The sequence below is a fragment of the Poecilia reticulata genome, chromosome 2, assembly GCF_904066995.2.
Source record: "Poecilia reticulata chromosome 2, P_reticulata-male-v2, whole genome shotgun sequence".
Lineage (NCBI taxonomy): Eukaryota > Metazoa > Chordata > Actinopteri > Cyprinodontiformes > Poeciliidae > Poecilia > Poecilia reticulata.
Window position 1 is genome coordinate 22,830,716 of NC_088831.1, and position 20,631 is coordinate 22,851,346.

The following is a 20,631-nucleotide window of genomic DNA, read 5'->3' on the forward strand; positions in this document are numbered from 1 at the left end:
AGGTAACAAGGATCAATGTTTATCCTGCAACTGGAGGGTAAGTGGGTCAATTTGAGACCCATTTCCTTCCTCCTGACGGTTTTCATGTCCTTTTTGCATTTTGTCACTTTAGAAACTGACACTTTAATGTATTTTAGTGGGATTTTTTTTGTGAAGGACAACATCAGTAGACTTTGATTGGGAAGTGGAAGGAGTCCCTTTTTCTCTGCTTTAATCGAACTCCAATTCGTTTGTCTAAAAAGTCCAGTTTGTTTGGGAGGGTGTGAATGCCTGATCGAGCTCTGGACCGCCTACAAACCCAGGTCATGTTTGCAGTTAACAATAGTCGTCTCATTGTTGGTAACTCATCAGCTTTCTTGCTGTATTTAGCATCATTTTAGACAAAAGAAAATGGTATTGGCCAAAATCGGAATCGGCAGGTCAGGATTTTTAATAGATCAGAAATCGGTGATCGGCCAGAAAACTACAATTGGTGCAGCCCTAATCACAGTGAATGATAAGAGTTAAGCTGGTCATCAAAAATTTAAAAGCAGATTCCCCAATTATAAAATTACCAAGAGAAAGAAAATCATAACAAATCCACTTTATACCACAAGCCATGTAAAGGCATGATAAACCAATGGAAGGAGGAGATTTGGTTGGTTTAGACCAAAATCTAACTTGCTGGTCTAAAGTCTATATTTTAACCAACACTGTACATTACCCTTTGTGAGACATGATGGTGGCCGGGTCATGCTGTAGGGATTCTCCCCTGAAGTAAAGTGTGGGACAATGACCTTAAAGATGTAGCCAGAGCCACATTGAAAGCATATTTCTGTGTTAGAATGGCGCAGACCTAAACTTTACACCTTATCTTTCTCTCCAACCAATCTGACCAAAGTATGTGGTCAAATTTCAGCCTTTACTTGACTATCAAGATTTTATTTAGAATAAAAAAAAATCAACCTTTAAACCATTTCTAAGTTTTGTTTTCTCCCAATCGCAATTATGTTTGGTTTGCGTTGGTGGGGGGATAACGCTGTCTGCATGTGTTTTTAGAAACAGCATCATCCATTTTCTCCCATTTTGCAGCAGCTCTCCGCCAATTAAAAAGCCACATCACTTAACTTGCAACAAAACATGTTCAAGCTGACATTTGAAGTAGCTCAAATAAGCCTCCAAATTAAGTTTCTCATTTTACTTCATCTCTGTTTGTTATAGCGGAAGAATGATGGGAGCAGTTTGCTGTCACATCGCTGTACGACAGCCTTTCTCTCTGTCGACGCTGCCTCTGAACATTGGTTTTTAATGCATTCAAAGCAGCAGGGAATCAGACAGCTTCTTTGACAAATGATAAATAAAACAACATTTTTCATCCAGCCTCAATCTACAGGCGTCACATGTGGCGCTCGGGGATTGTAATGATCCATAACAAATTTCTTCTTCCCCCCACCCCCTTTTTTTTTTTTTTTTTTTTTTGCACACAAGAGAGATCAAGTTTTTTTTCTTAATAAACAAAATATTGCAAATTAGTTGTTTTGAATTGTGAACGTTTCCTTAAGAGAGGCTGTGCGCCTTTAGCAGCTGCGAAGGAGCAGACGGGGGGGAGATTTTTTTATCTTGGAAGAGTGATAAATATTCAACACTACAGCTCATGGTGTAGTCAATTTAGTGATAAGGAATGCTATTACTCTAAATTAAGTTAGTTCTTAGCGGATTTATATTTCGAAAGGGAGAGAAAGAAAGACGTGGGTGTGAGGCAGGTTTGCGCAGGAAAATTGACTGCAGATGTATTGGCTTTTGAGACTGTGCTTTCCCAATCGATCCTGAATCAATTTGTTTGTTGCACTGACTCGTGTCCGGTCCAATTTAAAGGAAAACAAAGCCGAAGCTGACGGGAGGGTGTGTGTATTCTTTTCTTTTTTTTTTCTTTTTTTTTTTGAACCAAAGGCAGACTGAAAGACTGAAAGCTGGAGCTGTGTTTGTGAGTCACATTGTCACTGTTTTTAGTTTTTGCTCCTCAAGGTTGGAGGTGTGTGTGTGTGTGTGTGTGTGTGTGTGTGTGTGTGTGTGTGTGTGTGTGTGTGTGTGTGTGTGTGTGCGTGTGTGTGTGTGTTTGTATCCATGTGTGCTTACTCATGCCCTTGTTAAATGGATTCAGGCTATTGGCAAGCAGGTCGCAGCTAATTGAGTGGCACCAGATGCCAGCTCCACTTGAACATGCACTCCCACTCTGTGTGTGTGTGCATGTGTGTGTGTGCCTGCGCTACCTTCCAATTTATTTCACACACACCAACTTTCACCCAAGAGAGAGAGAGTGTAATTGGCTGTTGTGGGTTCCCTCTAGTTTTGGTTTAACACGTAAACCCCCAAAGAAACCTGCTGGAAGCGTCTAATCCAGGCTGGGAGCTGGGGCTGCATTAGATCCTGTTTGGAAAAAAGAAAAAACAAAAGAAATGCAAAGTCATTTTGCGTTGCATGGATAAATATATACACACAGATTTACAACTGTGGCAAAAACGGCTTGTTTGATGTAATAGATTTTGGCTTTAATCGATACTTTATTCTTTTTTTTCCCCACACATTTAAGTCGTTCAACTTCAAAATTTAAACGTTATACAAATGCTGGGCTTCCGCTATTCTCTGACCTGAAACATTCCAGCATTTCTACTCGGAGATGAATTCACCCTACATGCAGAGCAGGCCAGGTCAGGTCACGGGGTCATCGGGTTCATTTGGAAGCCCGAGTGACAATCTGCAGAGAAATGCACTGAGGAGGGATCTTTGTCAAATTCTCCAGCCACCTCAGCTGATTCCTTTCGATGTGGATGAGAAGAGACAGATTAGCACAGATTACGGCTGACTTTTTTTAATCCCCCCCCTCAAAATTAAGAGAAAAATCTCTGAATATTTCTTTTTCTCTCTGTGACATAAATTCATCTCCTTAGATTTTCCAGGAAGTTTTTTTGTTGTGGATGCTCATCTGACATTAAACATTTTTGTCTATTTTACAAAACATCAAAGTGAAGCTTTCTGGTGTAATTGTCTTGTGTTCTCATAATAATATCACATAGGCAGCCTCATAAGTTTTTTTTCTGTGCTTAAATTCCAAAAATACATTAAAATATGCTTAATAGAGTCAAGAGTTTCGCATAATTCACACAAATGCTAAAGTACATCTGTGGTGGGAGGAGTCCAGCAAATATTACCATGAGAATAGCAAAAGGTGGCGGCCAGAGAAGTTAAAATTTGATAAAATGTTCAGTCTGACAGTATTTCCCCAGAGGACACACACACACACACGCCCACACACAAGTATGTTATTAATTCTGACTAATCAAGCAAAGACCCCCCGATGTTTCTGTGGAGCAGCAAGGAGGAGTGATGGGGTAGGGGGAGAACAAAAAACGAAAAAGAAGTAGAAAAAAATTTAGTCAAGATGAAGAAAGGAAGCTAAGAAGGAAATCTGTGTGTGTTTCAGGAGATTGAGAGTGGGAGGTTACCAGCTGGAGTAGCCGCTACGCCCCCCCTTTCCAACAGTGACACAGTAACTGGCACGGCCATCTGTCCAGCCACACACACACACAGACACACACATGCAGAGAGATCAGTGAAGGTGTTACAGTAGGTACCACATGGCTGGCTGGGAGCTAAAAGGAAACAGTAGACCCTGAGACAACAGAGAGCAGAGTTCAGCTGTAAATGCGCTCATTGTTTACTCTAAGGCCTCAACGCGTCCAGCCGCGTTCTGTCTGCACCATGTGGTTTCAGCCGATCCCTGGAACCTGCTGCCATTGCTAAAACAACAAAAACAATAATAATAAAAAACAAAAGACCAGAGAGAAAAAAAGGTGTTTGCCCTTGTTGTGCTGGTATACTCACTTGGTAAAAGAAATATCTACTTTTTTGTTTTTGGCATCCTCAAACTTGCATTGTAGCAGCGATCCAGTCAGTGGCGACTAATCTGTGTTCTGGCACAATCTCAGGTTGCTGGAAGTCTGGGAATTTATGCTGTCACAACACACATTCAAAGGTTGTTGTTGTTGTTTTGGTTGCCTAAAAGGATTGGACATAATGTCGCCTGGTTTTAATTGTTTAGATGTTTGTGACGGTGCCAAGTGGTCAACCAGAAGGATAAAAACAGGAAGAAAAAGCATGCATGGATTACATTTACAATGGGCCACTAGTTTCCCCCAGAAAAATTGCTAAGTCCAGTGGTTGGGTGCCAGGGCAGTCATTCGTCCAGCAGCTTATCGTGTTTTTGAGTTAAAAAATGTTTAACGTTGACAGGAAATTTGAAAATATCACTTGATAGTTATGTGTTATTGAAAGATTGGAAGAGTAATACCTGAACACCAACTATAAAATCTAAAAAAAATGCAAACATTAAAAAAAAACTTTAATAAGCAATGCTTAGCCTGGCGGGGGCTCAAGTGAAGCCTGGTAGCCCGCCAGGCTTATAATACCCTGGGAGGAAACCGTTGGTTAGGGAACCCAGCCAATGTGAGACCCCCTCTAAAATGCTTATATCTGCCCACATTAATAGCCAAGTCACCTTAATATTCATTAATATTCACAGTGGAATCCGACTTTTCTCTACCTCATAACCCAACATCCCTGGTTTTTTACTGGTCTAAGCTAAATCACAGAGCAGGTCAGCAGATCTTGAGCTGTATTATAAGCAGATGTTGTGAACTTACTGCAGATACATTAGCAACAGTATGTACCTCCAGACTTTATGTGACCATAAGTTTGGATTTATAACAGCTTGCTGAGAGTTTCCTGGACTTGCCTTTGGGAAAATAGATGCGTCCAATCGTACATCTCAGAGTACAAAGTGTTAGATGCTGCAGTGTGTAAAGCATGTCACCACTGGACTCCATGTGGATCTCTGGAGTGATGAATTATGCGTCTTCACCTGCCAGTTCAGTGGATGAATCTGGGTTTGGCAGTTAGAACGGCACATTTCAAGCATAAGGTTTTGACTGTTTAAGAAGAAACACTTAGTTCTTCAACATCCCAAAAGATTTTGGATGATTTATCTTCACAACTTTGAGGGAACAGTGTGGATGTGCACAGTCATGTTGATCCAACACGACTGCACCAGGTGCATAAAAACACGAATGTGCACGTTTGGTGTGGATCTCAACCTGACAGAACACTTTAGTGATGAATCAGAGGAGAGACTGAGATGAAGATCTCTTGGTCCGACCACAGATGAGAACTAGCCTTTGTGGCTAATGCTAGCACATTTTGTAATTTAAACAACCTCTCACCTGCAATTCATGGGAGAATTCTTCACATCTAAACCTTGTGGAAAGTTTTTGCTGAAGAGTTGAAGCTGCTATGGTTGCAATAACATCACATTACATCTACCGGATGAAGAATGGGATGCAACTCAAGTTTATATGTTAGATGATACAATCTTTTAGAAATATATCTTCACACTTAAGCTAAATTACATAAAAAGCCCAGTCTTTGACAGATTCTTCAGTAACTCAAAACTCACTAAACAACACAAACTTTTGTTCTGTTTTATGTTTAGCAGTTGATTGAGTGTTGAATTTTTATTAAATATACCGTATTTTTCGGACTATAAGCCGGTACTTTTTTCCTACGCTTTGAACCATGCGGCTTGTAGCCCGGTGCGGCTTTTCTGTGGATTTTTCTTCAACCGCCAAACAAAATTCAACAAAATTAAATTTTGTTTTGTTTTGTTTCTAAATTTATAGGTGCGGCTTATAGTATGGTGCGCTCTATAGTCCGGAAAATACGCATCTTATAGGTGTTTTTGATTGTGATTCCACTGTAAGCAAACCTTTAGTTGCATCAAAACACAGGTTTTTGCTTAAAACTGACTTGCTTTCCGTTGAATGTGGAGGACAAACCTCTCGTTAATGATCCCAGCTTGCTTATAGGTTCAGAGTGGCGGTGAGAACCGACACCCGGTGGTGCCGGGGTTTGAATCGAGGCTGCTTGCAGAATCCGAAGGCTAAAATACTGCGTCTTGTTCACCTAAGAGTCGGCCTTTAAGCTGTTAATTTTCCTTTTAAGTATTTATCTGTATCTCTACTCATATCTGGATTGAACAACAAGCAAAGTGCGCGAAAAAAAGACAAAGAGTGGGATCGACTAATTAATAATGAATTTAGCCTCTGGCAAATTGAATTTCTAATTTCTCACCCGTTCCTCTTCTCCTTTAGTTAAATCGCTCCGCTTGAATATTATAGACGGCGTTCAACTTTTAATATTCTCACAACCCATAAAGCGCACGTTGTAAAACCGAACTGCTTGTGGATTTATTTTATTTTTTTCCAAATAAAATCGCCGGCACCTGGTTTTATGTCATCAGCTGCAGCGTGTTAAATGGTCCAGCCTCGGAGAGCAGCGGTTTTAGCCTCCGTGTTCATTCTGCATATCTAATTAGTCTCTGCAGTTGTATTTCCCTCTGAGCTGGAGGAGCCGTGGAGGGTCTGGCTGTGATTTATGGCCGTGACGGAGGCATGTTTAGGAAAATCAGTGAAGCCGAATTGGACTTTTACTCGTCGTTAGATCTTGGGACAGCTCGCGCACGACGTCGAAGCGGGTCGGCTTTAATGCGGCCGTTTTGAAATGACGGGACTATCATCACTGCACTTGTTTGTGTCACAGATTTGGCTGGGTTTTTTTTTTTTTTTTACTCTGGCTGCCGGCCTGGTTTTAGCTCCAGATGCATTTGTCATCTTCGTTTCAATAAGAATCATCCTCGACTGGCTCTGAAGCGGCTCTTGAGTAAGAATGGAGTGCAGCATTTCGCTTTTTGGCCATCAGTTATATGCCTGTCTGGAAGTGCAGCGCTTTTATTTTTTTTTATACCGTTTGATCATTTTCATTGACATCGGCAGACCTCCTAAAAGTCTTGATGAAAGTTAATTAATTTGTTTGATGGTTGTTTTATTTGTTTTTACTCCAAAGGCTCCCTGGCACATCATGAGGGAGCAATGTGCTATAAATTTATTTATTAACTAATCAATCAACACATTACTAAGTTCAGCACAGCTACCGCTGAACAAAATCATCTGTCTTTCACGTTAAAGATGGATATAAAAGATGAATAAACAGAATAAATGTTTTGCTTAAGTATAGTACGACTTCGTCTCATGGCTAAATACAGTTGAGCTCAAAATTATTCATACAGTTTAAAATCAACCCTGTGTCTAAGATAAGACATATATCTGTAGATATAATCAAAATGGTTTCCACAGTGTGTATTGATGCATAGGCCTGTCGCCACAAGAAATAAATCAATTAATCACACGATAAATTAAAACGGGCTCAATAATATCCATTTGCTTGATTTATTGTTTTTCTCTTTTTTTTCCCTCTTTCTACCAAAAGTCTCCGGTCTGGTGCTTTGGTCTCAACTAGCCTGTTTTTGAAGGCAATGTTGTCCTTCATTATCGTTTTATTGTTTGTTGTTTTGTTTTTCAATATTTAAATTGTCTTCCAGTTCCAGTGTTAAAATATTCATTTAGAATTTAAAGTTTGATGTTTTTGCATTATAGCCATTCAATTACTACTACGTCACCTGAAAATGGTATCAAAGCAGCAATATTATTGTTTGTCACAATAACCTCTGGGACAATTTATTGTCCAGTACAATGTGTTATTATGACAGATCCATTGATGCGTATTATTAACATGATTAGGCTGTTAAAATATGCAGTTATACATACGTTTAGACAGGGTCGCCAAGTATTCACTGACTTTAGCGAGACGCGGGTAGTTGTGGTTCCTGACCCCTGCAAATACAAGCGTATCTTTTTGTGTGACATAGAAAACAAATGCATCATGCCTCATAGTGCCTCAAAATCATAGTCATGTTGGGGATTTTCTGTTTGTTACAATAATAAAACGTTCTTAGTCCAATTTACTTGAAGAGATTGTCAAAGACGTTGCAGACAGCTTGGATGGTCTCTAGACTGGCTGGATTCTGGTGACTAAAAGGGAGTAAGAAGAGGATCTGTGATCAGGCCAGGAGACGCCCACCGTCTCAACAACCTGAGAGCATTTTTCCCAAATCCAGAGATAAGATACGGGTGTTCTGTGAGCTGGAAGTGTGAGCTACTTCCAGCATACGTGCTTCCAGTGGGAAGTTGACGAAACACCGGGTTATGGAAATGTCTCTAAAAGTATGCAGAGCCGGTGGGTGTTAAAGTGGTCTGGCATGCGACGCAGTTAGAGCCAACAAATCCAGATTTTGGCATTGATCAGCAGACTTCCAGGCCTAATACACTGGTTGTTTTATGCAAATCAATGTTGTAATTGTTGCTGCCTTCCCTTCGGATGCTGGGTTTTTTTTTTCCTGCTGCCTCCTAACTTCCCGGATTTGCTGTCTCACATCGTTTCTCTGCTTCGCTCCACAGGTGTTTCTCTCGATCGGACCACCTGGCCCTGCACATGAAGAGGCACATCTGAGGGTCGGAAAAGGAGAGGAGTGGACGAGGAAGACGACTGGTGGAGGATGAGGATGAAGAGGAGGAGGAGTGGCAGGAGAGAGGAATGGCCGGAGAAGCTACGAACCGTTAAAGAGCAAAGACCCTCAACGGTTGCTTTGAGAAGCTCCATCGGAGAAGAGGGGAAAAAGGAGGAGACAAGGAGGAGGAGCTAGATTGTTGTTTTTCTTTAATATTACACATTCACATTTTGCAGTAGCACACACTTCGCACATCCGTCTTCTATTGCATCATCCCGGTGAACCCAGGCTGCTCTCGCGCAGCCTGCGGGTCTTGGACACTGCCAAACCGTGCTCGAGTCGCTCGACGAAACACTCCGCCGCCTTACTTTGTTTCTGTGTATTCAACCCGTTTACATTAGCGAGTCTTTTTGGGGAGGAAGCAGTCCAGCGGGGTTGGGAAACTCTTAAATATTCACTTAGTCAGTGCTTTTGAATACTCAACGTTTTTTTCTTGCCGTTTTTTTTTTATTTCTTTTTTTTTTCCTTCATGAAACACATGAGGAAATATCATCCGCCGCACTCAGCTTCTGTAATCTACGTGGGAAAAAAAACAACAACGACGCGACGTCTGCGGGGAGAGGCGCCATGCGGATCGAGACTGACAATCGATGCCCCTCTCCACCACCACCCCCACCCCTCTCGCCCGACGGGGCGTTTCGGGGCGTTCGTGGGAAATCGATCAGCAGATGCTGCTGCAGCTCTCAGGCTCTCCTCCAAAAGAAAAAAAAAAAAAAAGGGAGTTCGCATCTCTCGACCTTCGCCGAGACGCCTGCCGCCTCCGCAGGCCATCCGACAGAAATGCGCAGCGACACTTTCTTCCCGTTTTTTTCTACTTTAAAGAACAATAATCCTTCTTATTGTTATACATAATCTTGGAAAAAGAAAAAAAAAGATAAAAGTAAGACACTTTTGCGCTTTTCTCTCTTGCAGAAAACTTCTTAGAGCTCACTGAAATGTTAGAAAGACTGGATGTCTAAGGTGACTTCAACAGAATGTGTGGGAAGCGAAGGAGAGCGTTGTTGGTCTTTTTCTTTTTTTTTATTTCCCGTGCGCACTGACTCTGCAGACTGTGTGAGCAGCCGATGGATGGGGTGAAAGAAAAAAACTGAATCAGCTCAGAGTAAAGGATCGGCGTTTTATTTGGACTGAAATAAAAGCAAAAAGCAGAGAGGTCTTCATTTTCTCTTCTCTGGTGCTCTTTCTGCCCCGCAACCCAACGCGGCTCAGAAACACAACAGCAAACCCCAGGATGACCTCCCGCAGTCTTAAGAGGGAGGACTCACACACTTACAAACTGGCAAACTCTTTTTTTTTTTTTGTTATTCATGAGTCTCTTCTTTTATTCTGAAAGTCATTTCCACCAACTCAGAGGAGCCATCTTCCTGGCAGCACCGCAGGGCGAGAACTGGGGCTCAGAAAGCTGCTTTTTGCTTTTTGCTGCTTCTTTTTTTTTTTCTTTCCACACACGGGACTGAAGATGCCAGCTTTGACGTTCGCATGTTGGTTTTGGACAGAACTGGTCACACGGACCCCGGCGACTTTGCCTGTTTTGTAACCATTAACTGCACTTACTTCCTTTTTTATTTTATGTTATCTGTGCTTTGTTTTCTACAGCTTAAAATAAGAAAGAAAAAAAATGAAACACAATGGAAAAAAAAATATAAAAGACTGTTAAAAATACAACACAAAAAACAGCTCTTTCTCTCTCTTTACACTTTACATACAGAACAAGCACACGTACTCCGTCAACACACACATACACACACATTTTGCAGTTCCTACGCTCCTGGCGCCTCTCAAGATAAGACTAATAAGAAATAGAAAAATAATTATTAAGCTAATGAAGAGAGTTGGAAAACAAAACGCAGCATGGCAGGCTTTATTGCAAACACACACACACACACACACACACCGCGGCTCATGAACACACACAGACAGACGCACACTCTTCGTGGAATTACATGTTCTGTTCCCAAATCTTTTTTCACAGTAGGAATTTAGCAACTGTTGTTTGGTGGAAGAGTATCTTAGCTCTCGGCTGGAGGTAACAATCCCAAATCCTTTTGAAGTGAGAAATCGGCTTGTTCTCAGCTCCAACAGTCACCCACGGAAACCCTCGCCGCAGTCTGCGCCTCGTGTTTAATCGGTTCCTGTACCGCAGGACGCGGGCTGTGTCATCGTTGGTGTATTTTTTAATTGGCGGGTGGGGAAGTGGGGGCAGCTAAACGTTAAAACAACTGAAGCAGATAAAATCGTAAAACCGCTAAAAAAAAACACGTTTTCAGCTAGCTGCTTCTATAAAATGTGGTTTCTTGGGAAAGTCTCCAGAAACGTTAATTGTAAATCGGAAATCGTTGGCATCTGAATTCCCAAATGCAGGTTCGATCCGACAAAGGAAGTTGAACAGCGTACATTTAGAAACTAAAACCTTACAGCGCTCCCCACTCTGAGTGCGTTTGGCTAGTTCTAAAAGTGTTTAAAAAGCTCAGAAACAAAGCTTTCGAAAGGGGCTGTGTGTAATTTTTAAAGCAAGCTTTTGTTAGAAGATTATAAGGAGCTGCCTGCAGTACACAGCTTCATTTAGAATAAATCCAGATTAGCTGGTCTCGGGGCTGGACGCTGTAAGCCAGTCCCAGAGGGAACAAGATCAAATTGAACCTTTTCTGTTTTAAAACCAATCCAATCGCCAAGGTGGTGCAACACCACAGCCTCCATTTCCTGTCACCAGTCATCACATTCTGTGTAGTTAAAAGGATGATTTAAATATTTTTAGAGTTGCATAGACTGATGTGTCATTTTTCAGTACAGAGTTGGTTTTGAGATGATGAAAGTCCACCTTGGTCACCACCTAATTTAGATTTACACTAAATGAAAGGTTTATACTTTCAGGTAAGATATTAACTCCTCATAATCTGTTAACAGAACCCCTGAAGTCTCTCCTTTGAGTTTTCAATGCCTTGAAAATGCTGCCTTTTTGTTGTTGTCAGCGCATAGAATTTGGTGGAATTATTCCAAATGACAAAATTCAACTTGCCAATGAAAAATCCGAACAGATCCCCTTTGACGTCGCTTCCTAAATTATGCAGAATCGCTTGCCGTCGTTCGTTTATGAATTTTTAACCAACGTTCACAGAAATACCTAGAAATTTGTTGCTTCACCGGGAAGTCTCTCCGCCGTCTGTCGGATCACCTGCTGGGTTTTCAGAGCCACGCTCGTGCTTTCGTTTACGCGACCCGAATGCGAACGACATTAAAAACCCTTCAGAAAATATCAGGATCTCACATCTCTGAATGCCAACTTTGTTTGCTCAGTGGTTGCAGGGAAGAAAAAAAAAAAAAAAACAACACGAGCCTCGCCATCCGGGGGCTTTCAACGCCAACGCTCTCGCGGCTCCTCCATCCATCCGCCCACCAACACCTACATGCCCTGTAGCACACGCAAACAGTCCAACGCTCGCTGGTGCAGCTGGGTGAGGGTGCAGGTTCCTGAAGCTGGTCGGGGGGAGGGGGGTTGATTTCCACTCCCAGCATGCCCAGTCATTGTGCCAGTTGGCCTTGCCAGCATTCATTAGGTGAAACGGTGAGGGGAAAAAAAAAAAAGCCCCCTGAAGGGTGGAGGGAAGGTAGACGGGGTAAAGGGTGTAAAGGGTGGGGGGGGGTATATATACGGTGCAGCTTTGAACAATCGATACCAAAAACCTCCAGCGTGGAACTGCCCTTCAGCCACGGGCAGAGTCTCTCCGGTCAGAGGAGACCAGCGGGGCGCCGCCTCCGTACGTGTCCTGTGTATCTAACGGCAGCTTTCTCTACTAACTCTTCCTGTCTATGTGATGCAGTCAGGGTATAAAGTAAGTGCACCCTTTTTCGGTTCTTTAGTACCTAAATAGTAAACTGTCTGGTTCAAAACCGAAGGGAACGACGCCATGAAAGCACACTGCACAGCGTCGGTTCCTTAACGCAGAGCAAAAACACAAAAACCTACCAAGTATCTTTGGTCTAGTTTCTGTAGTGAATCTTAAAACGCATGAAATAAAACAAAACTAACTTGCAAGTAACTTTTCAGTAAGATGTAGAAGCTTGTTTTAAGTCAATAATTCCTTAATATTGATGAAAAAGGACTAGTTATAGGGTGAAATAATCTGCAGTGGGAACGAGTACTTCATCAATATTTAGGAATTATCAATCTTAAACAAGCTCTTATATCTTTTATATTTTTGCTGAAAAGTTATTTGTAAGTTCATTTTGTCTTATTTCAAGTTTTCCAAGATATTTTCACTGGAAATATGAACAAAAATACTTGGCAAGATTTTGTGTCTTTGCATTGCGAAAATGCCAAAAATGCAGAAACAGTTTGTACAAAAGTTCAAATCTGTTGAATTCGAATGTAACAAAATGGGTCCCAAGATGTGAACTCAAATATAATCATCGCATAAAAAATACAAATAAAACCCTAACGTGTTCAAGCAGATTGTATCAGAAAGAGGGTGCAAATATTTTATCATGGCCGCCTGAAAAAGCAGCTCATGTTTTGGATTTCAACACAAAATCTATGTTGATGTTTCCTTCCTTTTTCACTTTGCATAGAAATGTGAATGGAAACTGTCCCACATGGGGGAATACAATCATGACGAATGGGGATTGTTGCACTTTTGTGACTTTTGATGGCTTGAATGTTGTGTTTTTGTTTTGTTTCAACCCCGTTATCCATACTGTGAGCATAACAGTACCGCTTTCCTAGTGTGCAACCATGTTGGGGGAGACAATATGAGGCAGATGGAGTTGAATTATTATTATTGTTTTTTAATTCCCCCCCAAAAAATGTTTCATATACTAATTAGGGTTTTTCCTCTGGCTCTTAATTTATTCACTCATCAATATATCCCACGACGCTTATTGAATCAGAGGAATAATAGAAAAATCCAAGGACATGCCATGCACCTCGCGGGACTTATCCGATTTGAAACGCGGTAAAACCCCATTCTCGGCACGAATTAGCCAAAATCAATTTCCCATTTCGTTATCTTTCAGGTTACGCCACTATTTTTCCCTAATGCTCCAGTTGAAACTGCAGCTCTGTCAAACCGTAAGCAAATAAACTCTCTACCTGAAACAAATTTCTTTCTCTTCCCCCCCGCACTCCGACATTTGACAGATTTTAGAGTCACTTCAGATGCAGCTTCGCATTTGGTCCCCCTTCCTGTCTCTCAGCCTGTCAGAGCGGGTTTCCTGTCACTGTGTAGCTCCGGGTCCCCTGACGTCTCTGAGGCTCATCCGGGCCGGCTAGCTGCCACCGCGCGCAGCTCTGATTAGCATTGCGACTCCCAGCTCTTCTAGCTGCTGAGCTAATGAGATAGCTCTGGGTCACAGGGAAACGGGAATAGTACGAGTAGAGGAATTAAAAAAAAAAAAGAAAATACGAGGGGGGACCTTGAGCCACACGGGTGCCAGCTGTCCACAGCGAGTGGATGGATCTGATCTGGAACCGTTGCACAGAGAACCGGAACATAGTAGTGAGACTTGTAAAAAAAAATTTAAAAAAATAACAAAAACATCTAAACTTAAATGGAAAAAGAAAAACTGGTTTTGCATATTAATCTTACCATCACTTAATAACCTGCCTTATCTCGCTGAATACATTTCAATAAATGACGCTTTCTCTGCAAATTCCCACCAGCTGGTCGATCCTCGCCCCCCCCCACCAAACCCTCCACCTGCTTTAACAACTAAAGTGCCATTCCAGTTTGTTTCCATCCGTCCCTCCATCCTCACCGCACCTCTTCCCTTCCCGTCCGCAGCAGTTGTCCACTGCGCCGTCAGCTGCAGGAATGCTGATTGCACACTTTACACGTTTTGCCCAAAGATTTGCATATTTGCAAGTGAACTGCTGTGAATGTAGTAGATGTAGTAGAAAGATCCACGAGGCAGGGATGCAGAAAACGAGAGACAGATGGAAGGTGGAAGGAAAGGGATTGTTTTTTTTTTTGTTTTCTTTTCTTACGCGACCATCCTGGTAGATCTTAATTACCGACTCTCCATGCTCTGCAACGTTCCCAGTCTGCTGGAACCCGGAGCCGAACTCATTGCTCATAAATGTAAAATAAGGTGTTCATGGTGTTACGGAGGCGCCGGCGGAGGGAGGTAGCTGTAGTTCCACCTAACCGCTTAGGTATACTGCTTGGTCAAGTCGTTCCAAATTAAACGCGGGCTTTGAGTTGAAAGCGTCGGCCTTAATGTTATATAATCATCACAGGTCAAAGTTCACTATTCTCATGGGTCGATAAAGGTCAAGGGAAGTTGACATTTACTCTGGAAGTTAATCTGATTGTGGGATTATCCCACTCAAACACTTGGTAATGTGATTATTTCAGAGCTAACCATATCTGAAGACAGATATGTTTTGATCATTTCAGCTTGGCTACAGATGAACTTTATTAATCTGAATTTTAAAAGGTTATCTTTGTGTACGCCCCACACTTTACTGGGCACAACTTTTGGAAAATTGATCTAACATCTAATGTGGTGTGTTGGACATTTCTGAAGCAGTTCTGTTGTACTTTTCAACTCGTTTACACACATGCAGAAGACACACTTCAAACCTTTGCATTACGTTTCACATTTTACTGCCTTTCAGTTTCGTTTGAGAATTATTAAACAATGTTTTTAGATTATATTTCATTGCACACTGTGCTTATAGCATTAAGACACCCAAACTAGCACATGTGACGTGAGCCTACCCATTACTACATGATGGAAAATAACCAATTGAGAGTAAGTCAGTTTGTATCTTTGAGGATTGTGGTACCGCTGTTGCAATCCCAGATTATCAGACATAATTAATGATAGCTTGTCATCCATCGTCTAGCTTGTCTGGTTATTAGTCTTTTTTTTTTTTTTTTCAAAAAGGACAACCAATTTGTACCATGATACGTCAATCATAAATACTGCAAATCGATGCAGTATCATTGGCATGTGTATAAGAAGCATCTCATTATTTTATGGTCAAGGTAAATAATTGGTGTAATTAAGATGAAATTAATTGGTTATTTATGTATTTATTTAGTTTGTGTGGAAATTGATGAAGGATCACAATTTGTTAAAATAATTTCTGTTAAGTGGAAACAGTTTCCTCTTTGTTTCTTGCAGAGAAGTAAGTTGCTCATTTTGGCAGGGAAATGCTTAAAAAAAAGGAAATAAAATGCATCCATAAAAACATAGATTTAGCTGTACATAACAGAACTGTTTCATCATTTGTCCGAATACCTTTCCAATCTGTGTTTACGATGTGCTGACAAACAAAGTTTGCAAAACTTGAAAACAAAAAAAAAAAGCAGCAGCAGCCATTTGGGAGCAGACATTTTTAAACTATGACAAGTAGGCCTTTGGTGATCCCTTCTGGATCCAGGTAGAAGACTCCTCTGCAAAACCAAACATTTGTTTTCACGGCTTCCCTCCACCTTGTCCTGAAGAGACATTGTTACTTCTGGCAGCTTTTTGTAAATAGCCTAAGATCTCTCGCGCAGATTTCCTTCTCTGTGCGAAACGATCAACGTTGTGACGCCACACCGTCCGAGACATTTCTCTAGATCTGCTTTAGTTTTTGCAACCATTGCACTACGTGATCATACTTAGCTCTTGCACTCTACATGTGCGCACACTGCTAGCCTAGTCTGTTTGAGCACTCTGTCCGATATCCACTTAACATTTAACACACAGCCAGGATGCACTTTGCCACCAAGGACCGTTTTCTGCTGGTCTAGTCTCGACAGATCGGACTGTGGTCCAGTGAAAGGCCCCTTTTCTTCACCGATACCCTGGGGGAGTCCAATGTACCACGCTGACTTTCAGTCCTGCTGTGACTTGGTTGATTTTCTTGGTATCAGTGCCATCCAAGTGACTCCTTCTCTAACTATTGTGTTTGTTCATGCTTGACGTGTTGGTATATAAGAGATTCACGCATTTTAACCCACTCACTTTATTATTTTTTTGTTTTGTCTGTACGTTTCACCTTACCCACCCTGAACCTTCCTGACCCAAACCTCAACAACCAGAGCCCTCTGCAGCCCAGCATGTTCTGGAGGAGTTTTCTCTTGAGCTATGTTCTTTGGTTGGACCGCGAAAGGTTTTCTGCATCGACAGCAGATCTTTACAGTGCAATCTATCAATCTTTTATCCACTCTCCTGCTCCCTGTAGATGCTCACTCTCTAGTTGTTACCTCTCTCCTTTTTCTCGCCTAGAAAACTTCCTCTTAAGTTCTGCTTCTAAATAGGTTTGGTATCAAAACTGTCTGACATTTTATCAAGCAATACACTATTGGAAATTTTTGTTCACCGACCAGATTGATCTCTTTATTGTAGTTGGGCTAAAAGTCTTTCGGACGTAACCGCTTTCATGATCTTGTTTCAGAAATGTTGAAATGAAACATGTCTTGGTCAGCTTCTTCTGTACTAAAGTTGTTTCCTGTGAAAAGTATTTGTCCCTTAGCAGATTTCATTTTTTTAGACAAATTTTTTATATCAGAGTTTTCAGATGATTCTTTCTTTTAACAGGGTAAAAAAAACAAATTATGTCAATCTGACAAAAAGTAATTGCTCCAAAAACGTGGTTTTGCCACTGGTGGTGTCTACAACTGTCCTTAAATTTCTGTAGTAACTCAGAAAGAGTCTTAAATGGCAGTGGAGGAATTTTAGCCTAATTTTTTGGAGAACTGTTTCAGTTCAGCCACGTTTAAAGGTTTTGGGTTTTGACCAGTGTTGTTTAAAATCATCTATTTAAAAAAAAGCAAATGCCGAGATAACTGAGACCGTCATTTGAAAACTGCTTTCTGTATTCCTTCTGGTCATATTTGTCTATTAATAAAAGTAGTTTGTTAACTAATGTAGGTCTAAAGCTCTCTGGAAAGGGACAAATACTTCTTTACGACAGAGTACAAAGGGCAACTTGTATTGCAATTGAAAGGTGTATAAGGAAGTTTCTTCTGCATATAATATTGTAATGTGAAAGTCAGTAAACATTGTAAAAAAAAAATCCAAAGAATGTCTAAACACAGTTTTGATCCTCATGCTATTGCTAATTGTGGACATACATTTTAAAACATCCTCAAAAACTATGTTTTTTTTTTAATTGTTTATTTATTTCTACTAAATGTCCTTGAAATACTGACTGGCGTAAGTTTTTAACTCTTAAAATTACTGAAAAGGTCACAAACAAATGGATAAATACTTTAAGATCTGGTTACTTTCAGCTGTAATTTGTAGCATGTGAGGTTAAAAGCTGCTGGGTTCAAACAAGACGTTGCTAATCATCTCTCAGAATAATTAAAATGTTCCTTCTGGTTTAGCAACAAAACAAAACTAAAAGAATAATGAGCCAATCATGGCTTCCACCATATTTTACCACTAGTTCAATGTTGTCATTTTTCAAAGTGCTTTTTAAAAAAAAGAAATCTATGAAGTGATCATAATTACATCTTCATCATAAATTAACGTAAAAAAATAAAAATAAAAACACCAGGGTATCCGTTCGGCTGACCAACAGGGGCTCCTTGACTCATATGGTTCATATCAACATCATAATCACAAACCTTCACCCTACATCCCACTCCCGTCACCACCACCTCTGTTCAGTTTCTCTTATTTCTAATTCGTTTGTTTTACTTGCAATTTTTTGCTGTACAAAGTGTTTAAAATATTATTTGTATTATATGATGTTAGTATGGTAATGTTCTTTATTAAGGAAGAAGAAAATTTATTTTTGTTACCGGTCTGTTTCATAATTCTTTTCTAAATTGGTATTGTAAGATATCTATGCAAGAACTGTTAAGTGGAGCATTTTTATTTAAGAATGTAATATGTGTAATAAATGGTAGACTCTGGTTATGGCTCCTAGTGGTGTGTTTGTTTTAATTATAAGGCGCTCAGATAAAAAAAAACAACAACAAAAATCATGACTGCCATGAAAGTTGTACTCATGACTTGTATTTTGTTTAAACAGTCACACAGAAAGTGATGTTTTGAACACGTTATTTTGGTACTGAGATGAGCACAATGCTAAAAGCTTCCATTGCTAACATTAGTTAGCCTGATCCCATAGCACAACAGCTAGCGACTGCTCTGCAACCAAATTCAGTTAAAATCAGGGGCATGTTCCCGCATTTGACCTCCAATATATATAATGCACATGTAATGCGGCGCTGTAACAAACAAGTTGTCTTTAACAAGACAATTCTTACCGGTATATAAAAAGACACACACGCAATTTACGTAAGTCGCTATTTAGTTGTAGTGTGTCAGTCTCAGTACGTTCAAAAAACAAACAAAACTCTGGTTACGTCAAAAACAGAACTGTATCCACACGTTTTATGTTTCACTGTTTGTGTATATGTTGTCAACATTATGTTGTGCTATTTTAAATTATTACTTCAATTTTTATTAGTTTTAAGATGTACTGTTTAAAAAGCCCATCTAGGGACAAGTGCTGCGAATTAGCTGTTGCTATTGCACTGTGACACAAACATGGGACTAGGCCTGTCGCGATAAACGATAAATCAATTAATCGCACGATAAATTAAACCTATCGACCTCATTTTAATTATTGGCTTTATCGTCTCTTCCTGTCCTTTTCTCTTTCTGTTGATGACACTGAATGAAAAAGACTCAACTCCGGTGCTCTCCACTGACCCTCCCTTCCTCATTTCCTCAGTGTAATGTCCAGCTCACACTACACGAGTTATCGGCCCATTTTCAAAACCTGAGACCACACATTAGCCGACAGAAATCCTAGGTAGAACGGTTGGATCCGTTATAGCTAGGATTTTGTGCCCATGTGTCCAGCCACATGGGCACAAATAATGGCTACAAGTCCAGTTAACTCATTTTAAAGTCAGGCATTAATCAATGCTTTACTAGAATCTACCTGTGATGCATGTGGCTAGAGTCAGCGTAAAGTCCTGACTGAATGAAAAGCATTATAACCTATTTATGTCACGTTAACAATGAACTGCTGAAAACTTACGGGGTAAATGGGGGCAAAATATTGTGTGATGTGAACTATCGAATGTGCCCATCTTCTCTATTTAAATCTAGTGATTACTGAAGGGCAATATAGTATACAGACTTCATAATTTTGGTTGAATGCAGTATTTATTTCCACTTTGGCTTTATGTTGTTTAGTTTTTATTCAAGTTCGTTTTTTGTTAATGGGGACTGAGAATCCATTTTATTTTTGTTTTTGTTTATTTAGTTTATCAGTTCCAATGTTATGTGTTCGTTTGAGAATAAAGTGCATCTATGACAGGGAATCTCATGTATTATTACGTCATTTCCATTAAATCAGTGTCAAAAGGTCTTGAAACAATATTATCATTTATTGCAATAATTTTTTTGACAATCGCTCAGCAAAATTTGTTATCGTGACAGGCCTACATGGGACTGCTGTTTTGTTCAGTTTTTCTGTCGATGTGCCTGTCCTTATCAAATAAACTTAAACTAAATGACCACATGCTTTAAGAAAAATAATAATTTAGAATCTTGTCAATCACACATCCCAGATGATTTGCGCTTGACTCACCCTGCAGTTACAAGTGACAAGAAGCGCTGAAAGACAATAAACGAAAGCTAAAAGTGGGAGAAGTTACACTGCTTACTTACATAATGGTTTAAAAAACAAAAGAAGTAAAATCTTAGCTAAGATATGTCAGGTATACTTTGGGCTCAAGCCTCTAAAGTCAATCAGTCGGGTTGGATTGAGGTCAAACACAGTGCATTTGGCGTCGGGTTGGTATTTTTAGGCCCAATCTAACTCTAGTTGATAGTTTGAAGTATTTGGGTAATTTTGCTTCACTAGGATGTGAACTTTGAATGGAAACATGAATTATGTTGTCTGTAGGAAAATCCTAAAGGAGAAAGTCCAGCCATCATTGTTTGAGCCTGAGCTGAAAGTCACTGTAACTATACAGCAGCAGGACAATCCACATCAAATTAACAAGTCCACCTCTGAATGATAATTTAAAAAAACAACATATTTTGTAGTTTTCTTGTCAAAGTCTGGGCTTAAGCAGGGCGTGCAGGCTCAAAAATCCTCCAAAGTGGCAAAGTTCAATCAATTCCCCAAAGAAACGAGGGCTGCAACTCCTGCACACCAGATGCAAAAGATGTAA

The 20,631-nt window shown here is 40.4% G+C and overlaps 1 protein-coding gene across 2 annotated transcripts in view; it reads left to right on the forward strand.

Moving 5' to 3' along the window:
- Positions 1 to 18,348, forward strand: part of klf7b (Kruppel like factor 7b) — an 85,558-nt gene extending 67,210 nt beyond the window's left edge. For both annotated transcript variants that reach the window (XM_008432712.3, XM_008432718.3), the window contains exon 4: positions 8,385 to 18,348. In XM_008432712.3, coding sequence (XP_008430934.2) covers positions 8,385 to 8,436 — 52 coding nt within the window. In that variant the 3' untranslated portion in view covers positions 8,437 to 18,348. The remainder of the gene's footprint in view (positions 1 to 8,384) is intronic.
- The last annotated feature ends 2,283 nt before the right edge of the window (positions 18,349 to 20,631 follow it).